The 20,846-nt window shown below is 36.6% G+C and overlaps 1 protein-coding gene across 4 annotated transcripts in view; it reads right to left on the bottom strand.

Moving 5' to 3' along the window:
• Positions 1–20,846, bottom strand: part of LOC135363150 (alpha-mannosidase 2-like) — a 100,616-nt gene that overhangs the window by 39,394 nt on the left and 40,376 nt on the right. For all 4 annotated transcript variants that reach the window (XM_064583840.1, XM_064583838.1, XM_064583839.1 and 1 more), the window contains 3 exons: positions 5,541–5,706; positions 3,996–4,214; positions 3,113–3,235 (listed from right to left, as the gene is read on the bottom strand). In XM_064583840.1, coding sequence (XP_064439910.1) covers positions 3,113–3,235; positions 3,996–4,214; positions 5,541–5,706 — 508 coding nt within the window. The remainder of the gene's footprint in view (positions 1–3,112; positions 3,236–3,995; positions 4,215–5,540; positions 5,707–20,846) is intronic.

Raw genomic sequence — 20,846 nt, 5'->3', positions numbered from 1 at the left:
CGAATCTAGTTGTCAAGAAAAATCAGGAACAGAACATACTTCTGTGACATAGGAACACATTGAAAGCATTTATGAAGAATTATATTTTCTTAAGAATTACAGGCTGCAGAAGCTCAACAATGGCATGACGAGCTAGGCTTGCATTGCGGACTACTTAAGTAGCATCAGATTTTCAGAACTGTGAAATTTTCTTCCAAATGTACCTCTCTGGTTCTAGAAAAAATATTCTGAAATTAATATAATGCATTAAGAGTTTACAAAGTTCTTGGACCTAATTTTACCATATAGCTAAAAAGTAAGGGAAGAAGATGAAAGCTGGCATGGGGATTTCTGGGCTCCTACCTGTTTCTGATGCACCCACCTGCCTCCCTGATAGTCTTTTATTTTCTCTTTGTAAATATATGATAATTCTCTTGGTTTTTTAATTTAATATTAGAGCTATTTAAAGATAGAATAATTTTAAATAAATTAGTCACAATTGCCCATGCATAATATTCCAGAAGTATTGTTATTTTTCATTTTTTCTTTGGTATAAGAACAGTCAATCAAAACCAAATTCCTGGGGTGCCTGGGTGACTCAGTCGGTTAAGCGTCTGCCTTTGGCTGGGGTTATGATCCCAGGTTCCTGGAATCAAGCCCCACGTCGGTCTCCCTGCTGAGCAGGGAGCCTGCTTCTCCGTCTCCCTCTGCTGCTCCCCTTGCTTGTGCCCTCTCTCTGACTCTCTCTCTCAAATAAATAAATAAAAATCTTAAAAAAAAAAAAAAAAAACAAATTCTTGTCCAAGTGAGAACAAACTGATACAGCTTATACTTAGGATCCACTACCCTTCCTAGAACGGCTACTATGAGCTGTAGTTTACCTTTAATTCCTCACTGATTTAAAAAAAAATCGAAACAACAAAAAACTAGACTCCTTAGAACGGTCAATGCTATTCTTTAAAATCTATTATTTGGGGCGCCTGGGTGGCTCAGTAGTTAAGCGTCTGCCTTCAGCTCAGGTCATGGTCCCGGGGTGCTGGGATCGAGCCCCGCATCAGGCTCCCTGCTCAGCGAGAAGCCTGCTTCTCCCTCTCCCACCCCTGCTGCTTGTGTTCCTTCTCTCTCTGTGTCTCTCTCTGTCAAATAAATAAATAAAATCTTTAAAAAAATAAAATAAAATAAAATCTATTATTTGATTTCGGTTAACAGGTTTTTCGAAATTGAAGAACAACAGTAACTTCTGCAGGAGACAGGTTTCTAGGCAACAAAATATGGAGAATATTTAACTTATCTTGAAGTAGAGAAAACCTATATAAGTAGAAAAGCAAAGGAAGATGTTCTAAAGAAAAAAATACAGAACTGACTACACAAAAATTTAAAAAAAATACTATAACAGCATAACATAATTAAATTAAATGACACACTGATGGAACATTTTGCAGTATATAGGAAAAAGGATTAATTTTTACCATATATAAAGAATGCTTATAGATCCGTAAGTCATACCAGTAGAAAAATGGTCAAAGAACTTTTATATGAAACTCACAAAAGATATAGGAGAGAGAAATAAATGTATGAAGTTTAGCTTCCCTAATAATCACAAAAACTTAACAGTAAAATATTTTTCACCCATTATTATAGGTAAAGCTTTTGATATGACTGATTCTCAGTGCTTGGAGTGGTATATCAGAGAGCTACTCTCAAAAATGCTGGTGGGAGCGAATATTTATGCAGTCACTTTAGAGGACAGAGAAATAGTATGTATCAAGTCTTTTTTTTTTTTTTTAAAGGTTTTATTTATTTGACAGAGAGAAACACAGCTAGAGAGGGAACACAAGCAGGGGGAGTGGGAGAGGGAGAAGCAGGCTCCCCGCAGAGCAGGGAGCCTGATGCGGGGCTCCATCCCAGGACCCTGGGACCAGGACCTGAGCCGAAGGCAGATGCTTAACAACTGAGCCACCCAGGCGCCCCAGTATGTCTCAAGTCTTTTTTTTTTAAAAGATTTTATTTATTTATTTGAGAGAGAGAGAATGAGAGACAGAGAGCAGGAGAGGGAGGAGGGTCAGAGGGAGAAGCAGACTCCCCGCCGAGCAGGGAGCCTGATGCGGGACTCGATCCCGGGACTCCAGGATCATGACCTGAGTCGAAGGCAGACGCTTAACCATCTGAGCCACCCAGGCGCCCCTGTACCAAGTCTTAAAGGCCTCATCCACTGACACAAAATAACTCTTCTAGAAAGTTATTCTCAGGAAATAATCATCACTGCATAAAAAGAATGCTACAAAGAAAGCTGATCACAATGTTACAGTAGTGGAGTATTGGGAGAAAATCTACATATGCAACAATAGGAAATTCTTTTTTTTTTTTTTTACATATATATACATTTTTGTGTGTGTGAAAACATTTAAGTTCTACTCTCTCAGCATATCATATAATACGGTGTTATCAACTACAGTCACCATGTTAGACATTGGACCCTCAGACCTTTAATCACAACAGTATATATTAAAAATGTGTTTTCGAAGAATATACCATTTGATTGTGAGCACTGTCACAACAGTGAAAATAGGGGAGAAAGGGATATGCATAGTAAGACAATAAAAAATACATCAAAATGTTGGCAGTGGTTTGCATGGCCTTTGGAATAGTTGGTAAATTTTATTGTTTTCTTCAGTTTTCTGCATTTTCAAAAATGTGCCAAAATTTGTATATATTATTACACCTTTACAGTCAAGGGGAGGGAATTTTTTTTTTGTTTTTTAAAGTGCTGAAAGTTAAGGAGAAAAATGGCCCACTGGACAATTTATTTTTCTCCTATGGCTAGATAATTTGTCTCTGTATATGTGCTGTGCCACACAGAACACCACAACAGCACCTGAACCCTCCAACAAATCTGGCTTCTTTCCATGGAGAGCAACTGTTCATTGTAGCACCTTAATGAATTCCAACCCTGAAAAATTATTTGTTTACCTAACACTCACGACTACCGATTGCCAAGTGTCAATAAGGAAATATAATAGTGGAACCAACTCATCTATACCTAACAGATGACAAAATAATGAGATGAACTTATTTTTTTCTTCATTACTCTTTCAATAAATGCTTATTCACAGCTCAGTTCATTGGCACTTACCTTGGCTTCCCCATCAGGTAAGAAGAGGTAGGCACCACTTTTGTCCTTTTTACTGGTGGTTCCATACCATGAAAATTGCACTTTTACTTCATGATGTTTACTGTCTTCTTTATTTATCATTTCCTAAGGATAAAAACAATGTTTAAAAGCAACTTACTATATTAAGATTTTAATGATGTTGCATCTGGTTCCATGTATATGTTGATTAAAAAAAAAAACACCAAAAAACCTCAAGACAGACAGAAAAATGCTAACATTCAGCCTCTAATGTTCACGATTCTTGGATGAACACCCAAAATCTTATATTTAAAAGTATACTTTTATAGCTAATACTTAGAATTTAAAACTTTCACAATAGAAACAAAAAGAACACACTTCATTAAGGAAGAAAGAGATATACAAATTAAGAGATGTGGACCAGTGCTTCTCAAACTTTCTGTACTGAAGAAGCAGGTTTATTTTTTTATTTCCAGTATGCATGGACCAATATTTTTGTGAAGTACAATAAGAGTGAATGACTAAAAAAATTAAATTTAAAGTGATATACCAAATATACTCTCAATTTTTTTATTATTAGATTCAGTAGGCATAAATTTATTGTGTCATTGTGCTTTCAGAGTTTCCACAAACATTTTTCTCAACCATTACAGCTTCTATACTTATCTTGTGGACCAGTAACAGTTCACGGAGCAGCACCACCCACAGACCACCCTTGTTAGGAGCAAGTGGTCACAGTGGACCACATATATCAGATACATATAGCTCATCCATCCTTTCTCCCAGAGTATTTGCATCGACTTTCCCCCCTCTGCATACATAATCTGCACATATTATAATAAAAGTGATAAGCCTTCCATGAATTTGGAAACTATTCAGAACATACCTCCAAAAGCCCAGACTGATCAAACCGAAGTTTAACAAAGGAGTTCTCTAGAGTTATATCTTCTTCAGTACTTTTTACATTCTTCATGTTGAAAATTCCTTTATCTTTTACGTTACCATTATGCAGCACATACTCAGCTAAATGTGGGTCTGAACTTGCTGATTCCAAAATTCTATACACTTTCAGTCCGAGTGGTGGCATCTGCACTAGGAAGGAGATCTTTAAAAGACAGAGGAGAGAATTTTTTTAAAGAGAAATGCAATCTACTGAAAGAAAAGGATTTATACATCTAGTAAGAACAACAACAAAAAAACTACCGTATTTTAAAAAGAATTTAATACTCTACTTTAAAGATGTTTTGAGAATTTATGGGTAGAGTATCCACATTTCCGTTTATCCAGGGAATCTAATAACTTCAGGTTGGTAGGACTATCAAAGGCATGAATGCTTTCATTCAATATATGAAATTATACGAGCAACCTCAATTGTCCTATGGTGCTCTTAATGGATGCTCAGAGGAGAAAATGCTTCATGAAGGTAGGAGCTTTAGGTGAACAACGATTTTTCCTAATTATCAGGACCCTTTTTATACTATGGTTTCAAGTACATTAAAAATAAAAGTGGTAAATGTAATACTATAAATATTAGGCAGGCTAACAGTGGCCATCGAATGCCTGGGGTCCAGCAGACAATGCACAAAGCACAGAGGATGCACACACACTGTAAGTCGTGACCTCTGCCTTCTAGGAGCTATTCCTCCCTTTTCTAGATAGGCTGTTTCCTGTAACATCTGACCAAAACTTCTATTATCTTCTCCTTTCTAACTAAAGGATTATGAATTTATGAAAGCAGCCAGCAATGGCTTTTAACAAGCAAAGTAATTCTCATTTAGAGTTCCTAGCTTTTGGCTGCGTCTTCAGAAGTACAGTTTAATTTGCACTCGAGACTCCAAGAATTCAACTTTTCTAGTGATGCGGGGGTCCAGTTTAATATTACTTTAAGAAATTTTCTCCAAAAATGTCTATTACTTCAGGCCAGGCTTTCCACAGTTGTATCTCAGGTAAAAAGCACCTTCCTCTATTTTAGGAAGTCCTTCTTTTATGGTGTGTCACGTCACCTTTGCAATGAAACGCTGAAAGGACCTAAGTTATTTAGAAAAGGTGTTATTTATCTCAACTTCAGTGTGCATAATTGTTACTGAATTGAGTTAAACAAAGAATTTCAAAATTTTTTAGGTAATGATGACTTCATTACTTCAGGAAAAAGTTCCAATACTTACAAAGATATACAATATACATGCTAATAACATACTAATAATAACATGTGATATACACACTAAAGAAGATATTAGTATTCTAGGAAACACAGGATCTCTTTTCCTTTAGTGTCATTTAACTGGTCAGTTAAATCCCCTGGTATCCACAACTTTAACCACTTCACATAGACCAATGTGATGACTCAAAGGGAGCATGGATACATATATAAACTACATACTGGCTATGCTTTTTTAATGGTGCCTCTTTAAGTTCTATGGCGAAAACGTACCTCATAGGCTGTCTGTGAAATAGTAGTTGCTGTATTCCAAACTGCACTCATCTGAATTTCCACAGGCTTTCTGGAAGAAGAAGATACTTGTGCTGTGGGGGAACTCACATAGACTGAGACCACTGAGATTCGGTCTTGTTCTGAAGGATTACAGACCACAAGATACCTGCAAAAACAGCTGCTTCACTACTCGGGTCTTAAAACAGTATTTCTACTTCTTTTACACTATGTGTAAAGACTCAGCTTGTAGACATAGAGTCAACACACGGAGAGGACTTATAAGGAACACATTCTGGTAAAATTTTTGGAGAACACGCAATTTCATCACAAATAACACACACTACAAAGGGTAATGAAATAATGATTCACTTTCTAAGAATAAAATGTTATACAAATGGAATACATTAATAGAACTATAATAAAGTTATTTCCATGGCCCAGAAAATGACCTATATAACACATGGTTTTATTAGCCTTTCTAAAATAATCAGCTTGATCCAACTAATCTCCTGATCCCTGCCTAAGCTCGCTGAGTAAGAAAACACATACATTGCCTATTTGTACTTTAGCCACAATTAATTTCAATTAAAATCCTGACATTCATTTTAGACCACTAAAAGACAACAAAAATGTATGGCTATCCATGCAGAATCACATATTTATTTTATATACATGGGGTCCTTATTCCCCAAGAGAGTTGGTTCTGGAAAAAAGATCATTTCAAGTAGCTCCACTTAAAAAGGGTGTTAAAATTTTATACAAATAGTGCTAAAAAAGATTTGACTGGGCCTAGCTAGAAAAAGGACAACACACACTATTAAAATAAGTTTAGACAATTATTTAAAACTACATGCAATTCTTAGAATGAGCAAAAAAATGAATGAACTGGAGTTTCTGGCAGACTTTTTCCAACAATATTTTATATTAGCACATTATGACACCTTCACACATTTAATTTTTATAGGATGGTTTTAAACATAACTACATTTGTAAAAAATATTCAAGGACTTCATCATTTTACCTAAAGTCCTCTTCTTAATTTCTTTGATATTCAAAGAATTCTTAGTTGGAGATCCTCACTGTTTCACGGCTTTGCCTGTGAGCAGAAATGTTCTAGACCATCATATCACAGACTTCATGAAACAGAGTCTTTGAAAGATTTATGATTTTACTTTATGATCAATTTGAATCAGATTATCTTCAAATAAATCAAAAGATATTTCAAAGAGGATGTTTGAATAATATAACTCACTGATTCATTAGTGAATATTTTCTTGATTGAAATATTTTGGTTTCCTATACAATTTTGTAACTGCAGGACCACAGAACTGAATAGTCAAATAGCAACCCCATCTCCCCCTGACCCATAGCAGCTACATCAAAGATGGCAGACACCAGCTAGTATTGTGTATTTAGTGCATTAGAAAGCGTAGTCGTGCTCTTTTATTCTACGTGTGTTCTGTGTATTTCAATTGCATTGCAAATCGCATAAGAAGTAAAACTAATACTTGCAGTGGTCAAAACTAAAGTGAAGGACAACAGGAAAACACAAAAGAAAAGAGCGAGCATGTAGCATAAAATCTGTAAAATGTTTGACTTATAAAGGGTTTATCGGGAGAAGCTCTTATGATAGAAATAGTATTCTGAGATACCAAAAGCGACAACACAGCAATAAAAATGTCTCTAATTCCTAATGGCTTATAGTATGCATCAGGATCACACAACCTAGCTTACACCACTTATGTTCACCGAGATTCCATAGATGTGCGAGAGAAGAGTGTCTGAAGCTGTGTAGTCAAAAACGTATTTACAAAGGACACTGAAGTCTTGACATACTGGGTAAAACCCTATTTTATCCACAGAAGCAATTCTAAAGAATAGTGAGGGCAATGCTAACAGACTTACCCGAAGGATCTGCCAACCTATTGGTGCCCTCCTACTGCCCTCTACCAGAGCTTACGTGTCACCTGATTTGTCCCATCACAAACACACCTGGAGAATCACAACTGCCAGGATTCATTGTTACCAGCAAGACAATACTATATTCCTAATGTGCAACGTGGAGAAGAAAAACAGTTGAGGATCACCTATCCTCAGCACCAAAGATGTTTAAGCCAGCATCCCAGAAATGAGTGATTTACTGCTTAACCCCATGTTCCCAGAGGCTTAGAGATAATATGGTCTGAAGACTCAGGCCAGTATCCTGATTCTGCAGAAGCCCTGAGGCACATCCAGGTACTGAGCCTAGAATTCCTACTGGCAGGTTTGTTGGATGCTCTACTACACAGGTCTAGTCATAAGGGCTCTGATAATAAAATGTAACATGTGCCCAACCAATAAATTAGGTAATAAGCATCCAGAACACAGATTCCTTCCCGTGTCCCATAGGGGAAAAAGATTCACATTTAAAGGAAATAATAATTTTAACCATACATTTAGTTTTATATAATATTAAATCACTTTTTATAATAAGCTGTGAACTAGGTTCTGTTTTGTTTCATTTTAGTAGCTAATTAGTATGCGACCATAATGATGTTTCTACTGTACTGAATGATTATATAATTATCATGCCAGGAATCTGTTCAAAAATGGAATGTGTAGAGTATATAATGAGTATAATGCTGCACTAAGAAAATCATTTTTTTAACATAGAGATTCACACCATGTTCTTCAAGCGCACCACAGCATAAATTTACCTGACATACACACAACTCTCATCTACATACATTTTAAGTAGAGTACAGAGAAAGGAGAATCACATATGAAATATTTTCCTTTGGAAATAAGTACACAATCAAAAATTAACTAAATGTTCATTTTTATTATGTTTGGTAGTCAAATATTTGTTATACTGCCAACATCCCTAAATAGGAGTCCATTTAAACCCATCAGCTGTGAATGAAACCAACAGGTTTCAATATCCTAAATATCAAACTCAGTTACTGAAAATTAATAATATCTGATTCACACTAAAGAAGAGGAGAGTAATACTTATATCCTAAAAATGGGGACAGTTAATTTCTATTTTACCTTGTAAGTAACTGTAAAGGAAACTGTGAACTTTTTCCCCCTTGATTTTCCCCACATTTACATTAGCTTCCTCCTGTCATCTATCACCAGGTGACATCCAGCCTTCTCGTTCTCATTACGACACTAGCCCCCTTAACCTGGGGTTAGAGCAATGATCTCAATTCTCTGTGTACAAGGAACAACCCTCACCTCACAGAGGCAAAGCATTCATATGCTACCTGCCCATCAAATTAGGTGACAGACTATGATCTACTTTGAGAGAAAAATGAAAGGACATCTACATGCTTTATGTCAAATTGGGAATCATTTTATGGAAGAACTAGAATTCCATCGTAAATGTGGTTCTGTCCTTGAAGACTCTATCGAGGATGAGTATATTTAGAATTCCTTCATCCCTTTTGTAGAAATGATTCATGCCATGTTAAAAAAGATGACTGTGGCACTCTCTCTTTAAGGCAAATCTAATTTGTGCCAACTCTGAACAAGAGTCTAGGAGCACATGGACCTCCTTCTAGGACTGGATGAAGGGCAGAGTGGAAGGAGTATGCCTCATGGTCAGAGTGACGTTGGAGTTATCACTTAGCATGCTTCCTGTCTGTGCGGCCCAGCCCTTGGGCCTGTACAGGCAACTTATAAGGTACAGCCTTTCATCTTTCCCACTGAACAGGTAGGAAACTGAGGTTAGGTATGCAGGTAAGACTCACCCAGCAAAAAAGTGCGATAATAAGGCTTTGAACTTGACCTTACCCCCTTGGCCATCTTCTTAATCATTTTATTCACAGGTCAAGCTCATTAAGTACTTTTTTGACAACTGGGCTTTCCTGTAGAAATTTCCTTAGTTCCAAATTCATATGTGGAGAATTTTCTTTCCTCACTGATGCCAAAGATCCTCATGGAGCCTCTTTCTTTGGGATTCACAGAAAGCCATTTGCATTTCAATATATTATATTTGTAAAAGAAAATTTATAAACTGGAACATTGGAACAGAAAAAATCTTGCAATATATACTAAGGAGCTCATCTTATGACCTCACGACATGAGGTAAGCAAAACACTATTCAAGGAAAACATTTAAAAAGCATTACATATATTTAAGACTGTGTAAGGGAGATAAAAATGAGAAGTATCTGCAAGTCCCCTTTAAGTGCAGTTTAAAATCAAGTAAGCAAACACCAGGTCATATGAAAAATCATTGTAACTTCATGTGCCTAGTGTAGTACCTGACACGGAATAACGTTCAACAAATAGTTGATAAATGAGTAATGCACAAAAATCCCACTAGGGGAATGTATCATTTATAAATATGCCTACTGGTATGGGGTTTTATAATTTTATCAGATCATTTTCATTTTGATAATTTTAATTCCACAAAAAAATGCTTTTAAGGTCGACAAGCTATATAATTAACCCCTTTTCAAAGACAGGAGAAATGACAGATCCGAGATCACAGAGAAAGTTAAGAATAAAGCAGACTAGAGCTCAGTGTGTCTGATTCTTAATCAATGACAGCATAGTAAAAAAATTCATTTCAAATAAGAATATATTCATCTTCCCTAAGTAGCCTCATCAGTGGAGCCTAATCTAAAGAAAAGTAGTAAACTTAGAGAATTTTCTGAATGTGGAAATATACAGATTTATATGTTTATAAAAATTTCAATTTCTAGACTTGAAGTCTTTCTGATATAGTCCACCTAGTTTTCTCTATTTAAAACATAATGCTTACAATGTTAGTCACTAAGGGGAAAAGAATCAAGATATTAAAAACAAAAAGCCATTTTGACATATGACAGGTCTCAAAAATCACAGAGTTCTGTGATTCCTGGGTTCTGGAATCGAACGAATTCAAGCTGAAAACCCCACAACGGGCCTTAGAATTTGAGAGGCTTTGGGCAAGGTATTTCATTTCTCCAAGCCTTAATATCCTCATCTATAAAATCAGGATATAAGACTCTTATTGGAGTTAAATGATAAAATGTTTGGAAAATCACATAGCTCAGGCCTGACACAAAGTAGAATCCCAAGAGCAATTAAATCTCTCCTTTTCCTCACAAAATCCTCCTGGCGTCCTGACCAGGGACTCTGGTACATGAATCACACTGGATGGTGGAGTGAATGTTTTAATTCACCCAGGTCACTGAGCTGCCTTAAATGCTTTTCTGTGTAAGGCATATAAAAATCTAAATGACAGAAATTAACTAAACTACATATGTGATAACAAAGATTCCTTGAAACAAGAGTTCGGATAACATGGGAGGGGGGAAATAAACACACAGGTGCATATAATACACACATGTATAAAGTAACCACGTGGTGTATGAATAATTTAAAAAGAATAAAAGGACAGAGAGAAGGATACCTCCTGTTTTGTATAGTTACAAACTTATGAATGTGATTACATAGTCCCTGTCGTGGAAGCACCTATAATCTAGAAGAGAGAGACGGAAATTGTTAAGTTCAATACAATAGGGTAGGTAATAAGACAAAGGTACGCACAGAGCATCTTGTGATGCACACAAAAAGGTGGCAGGATGATTAAGAATCAGGAGAGTATTCAAAATAGGAAATTAATTTTACACAAAATGACTGCATAAATGACAAAACTTTATTGGGAGACATAAAAATGAATAAACGGAGAGACATACTTGCCTAGGAGAGAAAAATAAAAGACTGCCGAAAAACCCCAACTATCCCAAAATTAATTCATGAATCTTACGCAATGCTAATCAAAATCTCACTGAAATCCTTTTGTTGGGAGAAAGAGCAAAAAACAATTCTATACCTATAATAATAGGCAAGACAAATGGTTAAACAGACACATTAAAACAATATGCCAACATTGATTCTAGATTAAAAAAATGTAGAAACATTAAAAATGATACAAGATTAGTAGAAAAAGATAAATATGTCCTCTGTGGCACAAAGGGTCTCTCTAACCGTAACGGTACAAAAATAGCGAAGTGAAAGGCTAGCAGAATTGATAACAAAAGCTTAAGCATTTCCTACCTTAAAAATAAGGTTAAAGAATCCAAAAAGAAAAGAAAATCAAATTTGGGAAATTTGTAAAGTGCTCTTAGAAATCAATAGAAATATGCTCTAGGTAGTTTGACTATCAGAATAAAAGCACAGATACAAGTAGAGAAAGTGAACCTTTTTCAACTGTCAGACTGAAGTTGAAAAATCAGGGCTGATTCAGCTTCTAGGAGACACGGCTCTCGGAGAGACGGAGGAGCTGACAGGCAAGAGCTCCACTTCTACCGGCCAACTAGAAAACCCAGAGAGATGCGGTAATCATCTGCAGGCAACAGAGAACACTGCCAAGGGGTGCAAAGAACTTCAGAGACGTGAGCTTTCTTCTCTAGCCATTTTACCCTGAGGCATGCCAATTCTCAGCCTGAGAATGGCTGAGTTCCATGCAAAGCCTAGAGGAAGGTCACTGTGGGAGCAGAGTGGCTGAAAAGCATTTGGTGAGGACTCAGGACGCTTCAAGTATACATGTAGCTTTCTCATCAGTACACATGGCAAATACTGGACTGCTCTACAGAAAGGGAAGCTTAAACCCTCAACAGAAAGCTGATGAAAGGTAGAGCAGAGACATCTCATGATATTTTATGTAAAGATTGATTTACTTATTTGAAAGAGAGAGAGAGAGAGTGGGGGGGGAGGGGCAGGAGAGGGAGAGAGAATCTCAAGCAGACTCCCCTCTGAGGGCAGAGGCCAACGTGGCACTCCATCCCTGAGATCATGACCTGAGCCGAAACCAAGAGTCAGACACTCAACCAACTGAGCCACACACATGCCCCCTCACGACATTTCAGAACCTACCAGGGAGTAGGGCCCACAGAATATACAAGACTATTAGCTGAAAACTTGGAGAGCTAGATGAACAAGACATGAATTAGCCTCAGTTTAGCACAGCGCTTGATTAGAGGAAGACTGAACGCTTTCCAGAAGAAAATATTTTCTGGAGACTACATAAATTTCATACACAATGTCTACCACTTAATACAAAATTTCGAGACATCCCAGAAGACAGAGCCTCATGATTAAACACCAAGGAGAAAAAGACAAAAGAATGAGAACTACACATGCTCCAGATACTGGAGTTTAACTGATAAGACTTTCCGTAAGTAGGTGAAAGGATGAAGAGTTTCACCACAGAAACTTAATACATTAAAATTAAACAGAATGAAATTCTCTAAGGAGAAATATTTGAAACTAAGAATTCTGCAGATATATTTAACAACAGAGTACATTCAGCAGAAGAGAAGTTAAACTATTAACAGGGTACTTCCTCTAGATTCTGGTATTATGAGTGAATATTCTGCAACTACTTTTTAATACTTCTGGATGTAAAACCCTCTTCTACAAAAAGTACATATTTTTAAAGTAATCAGAAAATATGATGACAACAACAAAAACAAGCAACTTTTTAAAAAGTAGGGCAGGGAGGGATAGCCAGGTAAAGGAAAATAGGGAAATATGCTCTAGGTAGTTTGACTATCAGAATAAAAGCACAGATACAAGAAAAAGGATGTTATTTTCAGGACATACAAGCCATCCAATACCACTAAAATCTACATAGTAAAGTGAACCTCTAAAGCGCCAATATATGAGCTAGAAAGGGAGCTAAATCTCAAGTCATAGTGAGGAATGGGTGTCTTGAAATCATTATAAGGACACAGACCCTATTATATAAGTTACAGGGAGTGACTGGAAGGTTTAACATGGTCAGATTCATTTTGAATAGATATTTCCTGTTGCTAGGTAGAGGAAGAATTTAAGGAGTCAGGATTAAAAGCAGAAGACCAACCAAGTAGCTATAATAACCCAGGCAGGAAAGGTGAAGACCGAAGTTACAGGAGTGATAGAAATACAAGAAGAGGGACAAATCTGAGAAACAGGCAGGATATCTTATCAGTAGGATTTTTTGGATTCCTTGGAGAAGGCCGAGTAAAACGAGAAGAAAAAAAAAATCTACACCTCCTGGTTTCCAGTTAGGGGGGGGGTAGACATGATAGGAGTGCCAATAACCAGGATCGAACACCTAAGGATGGGTAGTGGGAGGAAGTTTTAAGATGAAGGTGATAAATTCAGGTTTAGACTTCTTGAATTTGAGGTGCCTGAGGAACATCACACAGATTTATCCTGATGCTTTTTAATTAATTATCCCAAATTCAGGAGCTACTTATCCATTGGAAATACAAAAATCAGGTTTCAAGGTATGGCAGACAGAATACTTTACCATTCCCCCCTCCCCCAAGATGTCCACATCCTAATCCCCAGAGCCTATGAGTAACTTATATGGCAAAAGACTTTGCAGATGCAATTAAATTAAAGATCTTGGGATGGTGAGATTTCCTAGATTATCCAGTTGAGTCCAATATAATCACAGGGATCCTTATAAGAGAGATATAGGAAGGTCCAACTGAGAAGAAGGCCACATGACAACAGAAGCAAGAGGTTGGAATATGTGGGAAGGGGCCCCAGGCCAGGGAATGCAGGTGGCCTCTAGAAGATGAAGAAGGCAAAGAAACAGACTCTCCCTTCAGAGCCTCCAGAAGGAACCAGCCCTGCCAACCTGTTAGGCCTGTGAAGCTGACTTAGGACTTCTGATCGCCAACATTGTAAAACAATAAATGTGTGCTTTTTTTAAGAGACTAACTTTGTGCTAATTTGTTACAGCAGCAGGAGGAGACTAACACATCAGGTTATACTATTCCTCTTGAAAATGAGGGCTAAGCTGTGGTTTTGTAGCACAAAGACTTTTTACCACCAAATGCATACAAGAAAATCTTGAGGGCTGGGTGGAGAGGGGCAAAGATCAATGAGGAAAACTTGGGGTCCTTGGACCTGGGCCCAGGCAAAGACTGAAATAAAGTGTATCCAGCTGTCTGACCATCCCTGCCAGGGAGGATGCCTTCCCACTTCCTCATCCACAGACCACCAGGCCTGATGTGCCCAACCCCACGGTCTCAGCGCAGGTGCTCACAGCAAACACTACGAAGAAAACAACAAAAACCCTGAACCTGTACTTTGTGAAAAGCAAATGATTGACAGTCCCTTACAGTGACTAAGGTGGTTATTCCTAGCCTTTTAAAATTCTGTTTATTTTCTAATCTTTGACTACCTCACACAGACTGCATTCCCTGGAGACATGCACACATGCACAAGATTTTTCATATACTTTCCAAGGCCTCCCAGTTTAAAAACCTTTCTATTTTTATAAAAGAGGCCTTCTTAAGTAGGCAAATATTTAACTGTTTCCCCATTAAAGTTTCTCCAGAAACTGTATAATAACAGTCTTGCTTCTCTTTAATTACCAGACAATGGAATTTATATTTGTAAGGGGAAAAATAAAAAATGATGTTTTCTGAAAGCTTCCAGTTGATTAAGTAGCAAATACGGTCTCATCTAAGAGGCAAAAAAATTGAACAGTAAGGAACAGAACACTCTTTTTCTCTACAATGAAAATTAGGATTATATTTGAATACAAGTAGGGGATAAATGTTACCTGATCTTCCTAACACATTATTTCAGCATTTTTTTCCTATAGTTAATTTCTTAAATTAACTATAGGAAATATATTTCTTAAAATTTATGGGACAAAAATATTACGAATCTATCATCCTATGAACAGCCATTTCTGCAAGGACAAGATTCAAAAGCAAATGTGAAGCTGCCCTTCATGAAACAGTACGGTAGCGGGACCTAAAATTGCTATTGTCAACTAAGTATTTAATTTCTGAGAATACCTTCTATCTCAAATCCAAGGATTCCACAAAATATTTCTAATCCAAGTTCTTGGTTTAGATGAAAAGTATGTGATTGTTAAGTAAGTATTCTAGAAAGCTGTCTGTTAGAAAATATTACTTTGAGTAGAGAATTATGCTTGTTTATAATATTAATAGACAACACAGTAATTCATAAATAGCACTTTACCATAAAGAAATAATTTTGCTATTTTTAACTCAGAGTAAATTTGACTCAGCAGGTGGTATAGAGTTTTTCAGCCAAAATGGTAATAACAACAATACCGACTACACCAGCAGCTGCACTTAAATTGCCTTTGGAACACTGCCTAGCATTCAGGAGGTACTTCACTTGAATTAACTCCGCTCAGTTTCACAACTAACTTGTGACATCCTGAATCATACCTATCTACAGATGTGTAGAGTGGTTCAGTATCCTGCTCACGGACACAGAGCCACTTAAGTGAGAGAGCCAGGATTTAAATTCAAGCAGTCAGGCTCCAAGGAACCGAACCTTGCAGGTAAGGAGGGTGGTCCTATTTCCCTCCAGTGTGTGCGCTAGAAGTAGATGGGCCGTCCGCAGCACTCAGAGTCCCATCAGAGTCCCCATGTCCCCAAGGCTCTCGGTCTGCTGCTTCATCAGAGTGCTCTGTATTCACCCCATAAAGAGCCTTCACTCGGAAACCTTCTAATCACCTCCAATGGCAGGACTGCGGTTTAAGGGAGTTTCTCTGAGATGAAATCGAGGCTACCTTCCTGAGCTGCTGTAATGACAACACAAGCTGTTCTTTCAGTAAGTTCTAACTCTTTATAAGAGGTGGTAGGAAAGGAATTGCTATAGTAAGTCTCCATTTTGCAATTGTGGTGTTATTCTGGAAAATAGTTTCCTATGTCCCAGTTATTGGACAAGCTGGCTTAATTTCCACAGCTGAGTTTTCTACGTAAAAACTTCCTTTCGTAGTGTTTATCCAAATGAATGCTTTATATACGATTTAGGTGTTAACAGACAAGAAAACCACTGTTAGCTAGATGCAACTCTAGTTATCACCTACTTCGGATCCCTCTCTCCCAGCACGTGTAGCAAATGGAATTAGGTTTCAAAAAAATGACGCTAGTTAGTGCCAGAGGTGGGACTAGAATGAGCCCCTGACTCTCAGTCCAGAGCTCCTTTCACAATACGGTGCTCTTTTTAGGCACCTGACCATGAAAGCTGCCCAAAGCTCAATAGTATGGAAACGAAATAGTATATAAATGTTATCAGAATTTATTGCTGCAAATACTCGTTATAGCTACAACTCAATATTATAAGGCGTTAACTGTCAAAAGTACAACTACATATTTCAGCAATGGGGAAAGCACTTCTAAAAGCCAAAATATAACCAAAGTAGAATCAACATGCAATTTTACAACTTTTATAAATAAAACAGGCCTGAAAAACCTTACATCTATTTTAAGGGCATAAGAGAAAACAGCAATAAGAAGGATAAATATCCAACTATTCTAAGACCTTTGGTACTAAAGCAATAATAAGAAACAGATACAAAAGCTGTACATAATTTGGCTGACCCTAAGAGTCTTGTCACCAATTAAGTTGCTTTCACTATGAGAGAGTTTTGCCTTAAACAAAAATACCATCTGCTTTACCTAAAACATTAAGATGTTCTATTTTCTTGTCAATTCAGAAATCACATCTGTAGCCATTTTCTGAAAAGACAGCAGAAGGCATTATATTTATGGGTGACTGCATAAGGAATGATGTTCAATCAAAATGTAATTTTCATCTACTGGGAGAAAATTTCATTTCTCCAATAACTATAATGCTGTAACTTTGGAGGAACACGTTGTACATAAACAGGCTGATTTTCATGAATAAAAAGACCTTAAAAGTTAATGCAGTAAAATAAAGTTGTTTTGTTACTAAAGACAGACACGGCAAATATGTTTGTATTCCCTTTGTAGATCTTTGTCAACAACAGAAATCTATCCTGTGTAAGGTTTTTCAGGTGAAAAGAAAAAAAGAAAAAAAAAAACTTTATATTGGTGCTATGTCTCTCCATGCAAGTGAGCCATCATATAAGAGGTAAAATGATGAAAACAACAAAACACAAACCACTTTCTGTTTTCAAAACACTTTTAGACACAGTATTGGTCCTGGGAAAGGCATTCTACTCTACAATCCAATGAACCAACTGAAGAAGATACAAAACACTAGAGAAAACATCACTTACAGTGAAGGCAAACACAATGTCACAAGGGATAAAGAACACGATTTGAAGAAAAACACACAAGCCATCCAACTACCTATAATACTTTGAGTATATTTTAAGCACCTACAAAAAACCCCTAAAACCCAGGTATGTTTTACTTTGAAAAGTAGCCTAATTTCACATACAATATTCTTGCCTAAAATAAAATAAAATAATAAAATAATGCTGCTCTCCAAATAAGGATGAAATAAATAAGTCCAAAGGCTCTATTTAAAATTTTTATTTTACCACAAAGTTGTGAAGTGTTCTGAAGTCCAAGATGGGCTTGAAGCCCTTCCTGACTTTTTCAGGATCGGGATACCTTCACTAAAATCCTTTTCCTTGTTCCTCTTGTAGTGCACGCTTTATTAATCTGCATTTAGAAGGAAAAAAAAATCTGGTTCAGAAGAACAGAAGACTTTGAAATATGCCATATCACTTCAGTCTATGCTGTGAACTGCTTTGAGTTAATTAGCTCTGTCTCAGCAATTTCAGAAGACATGATGGACACGGGGAGGAAAGAAGAGAGAGAACAGAGGACTGAGTGTGCAAGAAACCAGAAAACAAAACAAAACAGAACAACTAAGGACTCTCATTTAATCATCACTTCCCCCCTGCCCAACCCTAATACAAATCACTTTTAAAAATGACTCGTAGTCCAGATATTTACTTTCTCTCTTTCATGGTGCATTACACAGTTCCAACTAACGGGGGGAAAACCTCTGGCACTACAGCAATAACAGAAGAGGATCATTCAAGATTTGCATTACCTGGCAGATACAGCAAAACTAACGTCAGCTTTTCTTTGCCACTATCTCATCTCCTTTCCCAAGTTTTTCTTAAGTTCTACCAAGTTATGCATTTCCAAATATCATAACTGGAAATGATTATAATCCTTCCCAAATTACAGTTGGTAGTCCCCATGCTAACTCTGCCTTCACAGTGTAACAAAATATCTCATCATAATCCAACACACAGAGGGCACACATTTTTCCTCTCCATCTTCTGCACTCTCCCAATTATGATCCTTGATGAGGTAATTGCAAGATGTTGGAAGCAACAAACAAAATCGCTTTGATTTCATTAGACAAACCACACAACTACAACACCTTGTATAAACTTAATTCACTGTATAACAATCTGACAACAAACTAGAACCACACAGCTAGTTAAGAAAGTTTGATTTAAAGTATAAACAATAAAAAGGCAATTAAAACACAGACTAACCAGGCAATTTAGCAGGTATTCACTGAACACATAACTACTTTGCCATTGCTTTTCAAGAAATAAAACTTAAAACTATCATTTTAAATGCAGTCTGTTCAGCCACTTCCACAGATAAAATCTAAAACTAATAAAATCTAAAATAATTTTGTACCTAGGAACAAAATCACAGTAGACTAATTATAAGGGCCTGGGAAGGAAGATTCTTTTCAAGTTCACATAAAATTGATGAAAAGAATGATTTAAGATATCATGCCCTGAAAGCACTAAGGAGACAAACTCTGACCACGTTGTAAATCTTTCAGAAATCAGTATGTGAGAATGATGGTAGCCTACTGATAAATATTTTCTTCAAACTTCTAAGTGACAGTAAAAATGTATATATAATAAATATAGTTATATTATTTAAAGCTGCCTATCATAAACTTTAAACTGCCTAACACAAAACCATAAAAAGTATTTTTTCAGGAGGTGCAAGAAAGGAATAAGAATTTCTTTTTTAATTCTGATAACGAGGAAGCCTAATGAATATTCAAGAAGCTAGAACACTAGTCGACAAGCAGAATCAAGGAAAGGACTCTTATAAAGAAGAAAAGTTAGCACTTAAATACCTCTGTGCTTCGGGAATGTGGTACAGAGGGTGAAAAGTCAGCACCACTTGACTTGCAAAAATTTCTTGAAAGACAGACATTTTTCAATTTTTGGAAGGGATGGGAAGCTGGACAAAGAGGAAAAGTTGAGGCACTTAAGCATGATGCTAGTAACAATCCAATGCAAGTCAGAAGAGTGATGGTGCTTTCTCCTGTACTGTGCCTTTATTAGGGAATTTGCTAATTACTTTAAACTAATTATTTCATAATTCTTCCAAACCTTTATTATATAGCTCTACAGTCTCTATCTGCAAAATCTGAAAAATTCTGAAAATCAGGTTTTTTCAAAACTCATTTGGTGGCAAAACCTAAACTGAACTGACATGAAGCCACATAAAATTATTTATTCCACTTGATCTTAATATTCAGAAATTTTAAATTATTTAATGAGCCCTGTCCCAGACTGAAATATTTATGTAGTAATATGCCATATATGCATATTATGTTCCTAGAAAATAAAAATTCTGAATTCACAAAAGATTTCAGGTAAAGGATTGAGGATTTTATTTAAAGGTAGGCTATACAAGCAGTCCAAGGCATAGACTTCTTATAGAAGACACCCTATCTGTGGTTCTGAACAAGAAAGAAAAAGAAAAAAAACAAAAAACAAAAAAACAAAAAAACACAAGAAATGAAAGGGGAAGGAGAACATGAACATATCCCAGCACAGTGCGACAAAGGCAGGAACACAAAATAAATCTGTCACTGAATGGCTGACTATCTGAACCAAGGAATAAGTATCTTTTAACATGACCCTAAATAGGTCACTAAGAAACAGTACACATTTAAGAATATTTTCTTTATATATGAATACCCCAAATCCCAACAGGACATATATGCTTTTACTTTATCTCTATCCCAATTCTTAATTTTACAATATCTAATTATGTTTTGGTTTTAGAATAAATGGAAAATCTGTTTCTTTAATAATTGTGTTAGATATGATTTTACTACCTAACTGGTAGGAGAGTCTTGAGAACAGGATTTTAAGAAGCTTCTAGCATCCAGGACTGATTTATTCAGCACAGACCTGTTTCCACAGTGTGCAGAATACAACTCCAGTCTGAGAGGAAGAGGGCAGGGAAGAGTAGTCCATGATCAGAAAATATGGTAGCTGGCCTGAGTCGTCTAGTTAATGAACCTAATGAGTAGATAATGCTAGTTGCCTACCCAATAGCCATTCCCATATTCTCCTTTCCTGACAGAAACTCAATTTTACTCAGGAAGACAGTAATTGTAGCTTTAAAAAAAAAAAAAAAAAAGCCCTTGATTCTCCATGCTTGTGGCTACGTGACACAGTTCTGGCCAATGAAATATAATTAGAATTCAGCAAGTGGAGCTTCCCAGAAAATTATTGTATCCTCAATTTAATAAAAGTCAGCAGACTCAAGTGGCACAACTTTCATCC

This window comes from Mirounga angustirostris, unplaced genomic scaffold (assembly GCF_029215605.1).
Source record: "Mirounga angustirostris isolate CCGP_5_RB_7025 unplaced genomic scaffold, mMirAng1.0.hap1 SCAF_34, whole genome shotgun sequence".
NCBI lineage: Eukaryota > Metazoa > Chordata > Mammalia > Carnivora > Phocidae > Mirounga > Mirounga angustirostris.
Note: the sequence above shows the minus strand (reverse complement) of the source record. Positions and strands in the feature narration are given on the sequence as shown.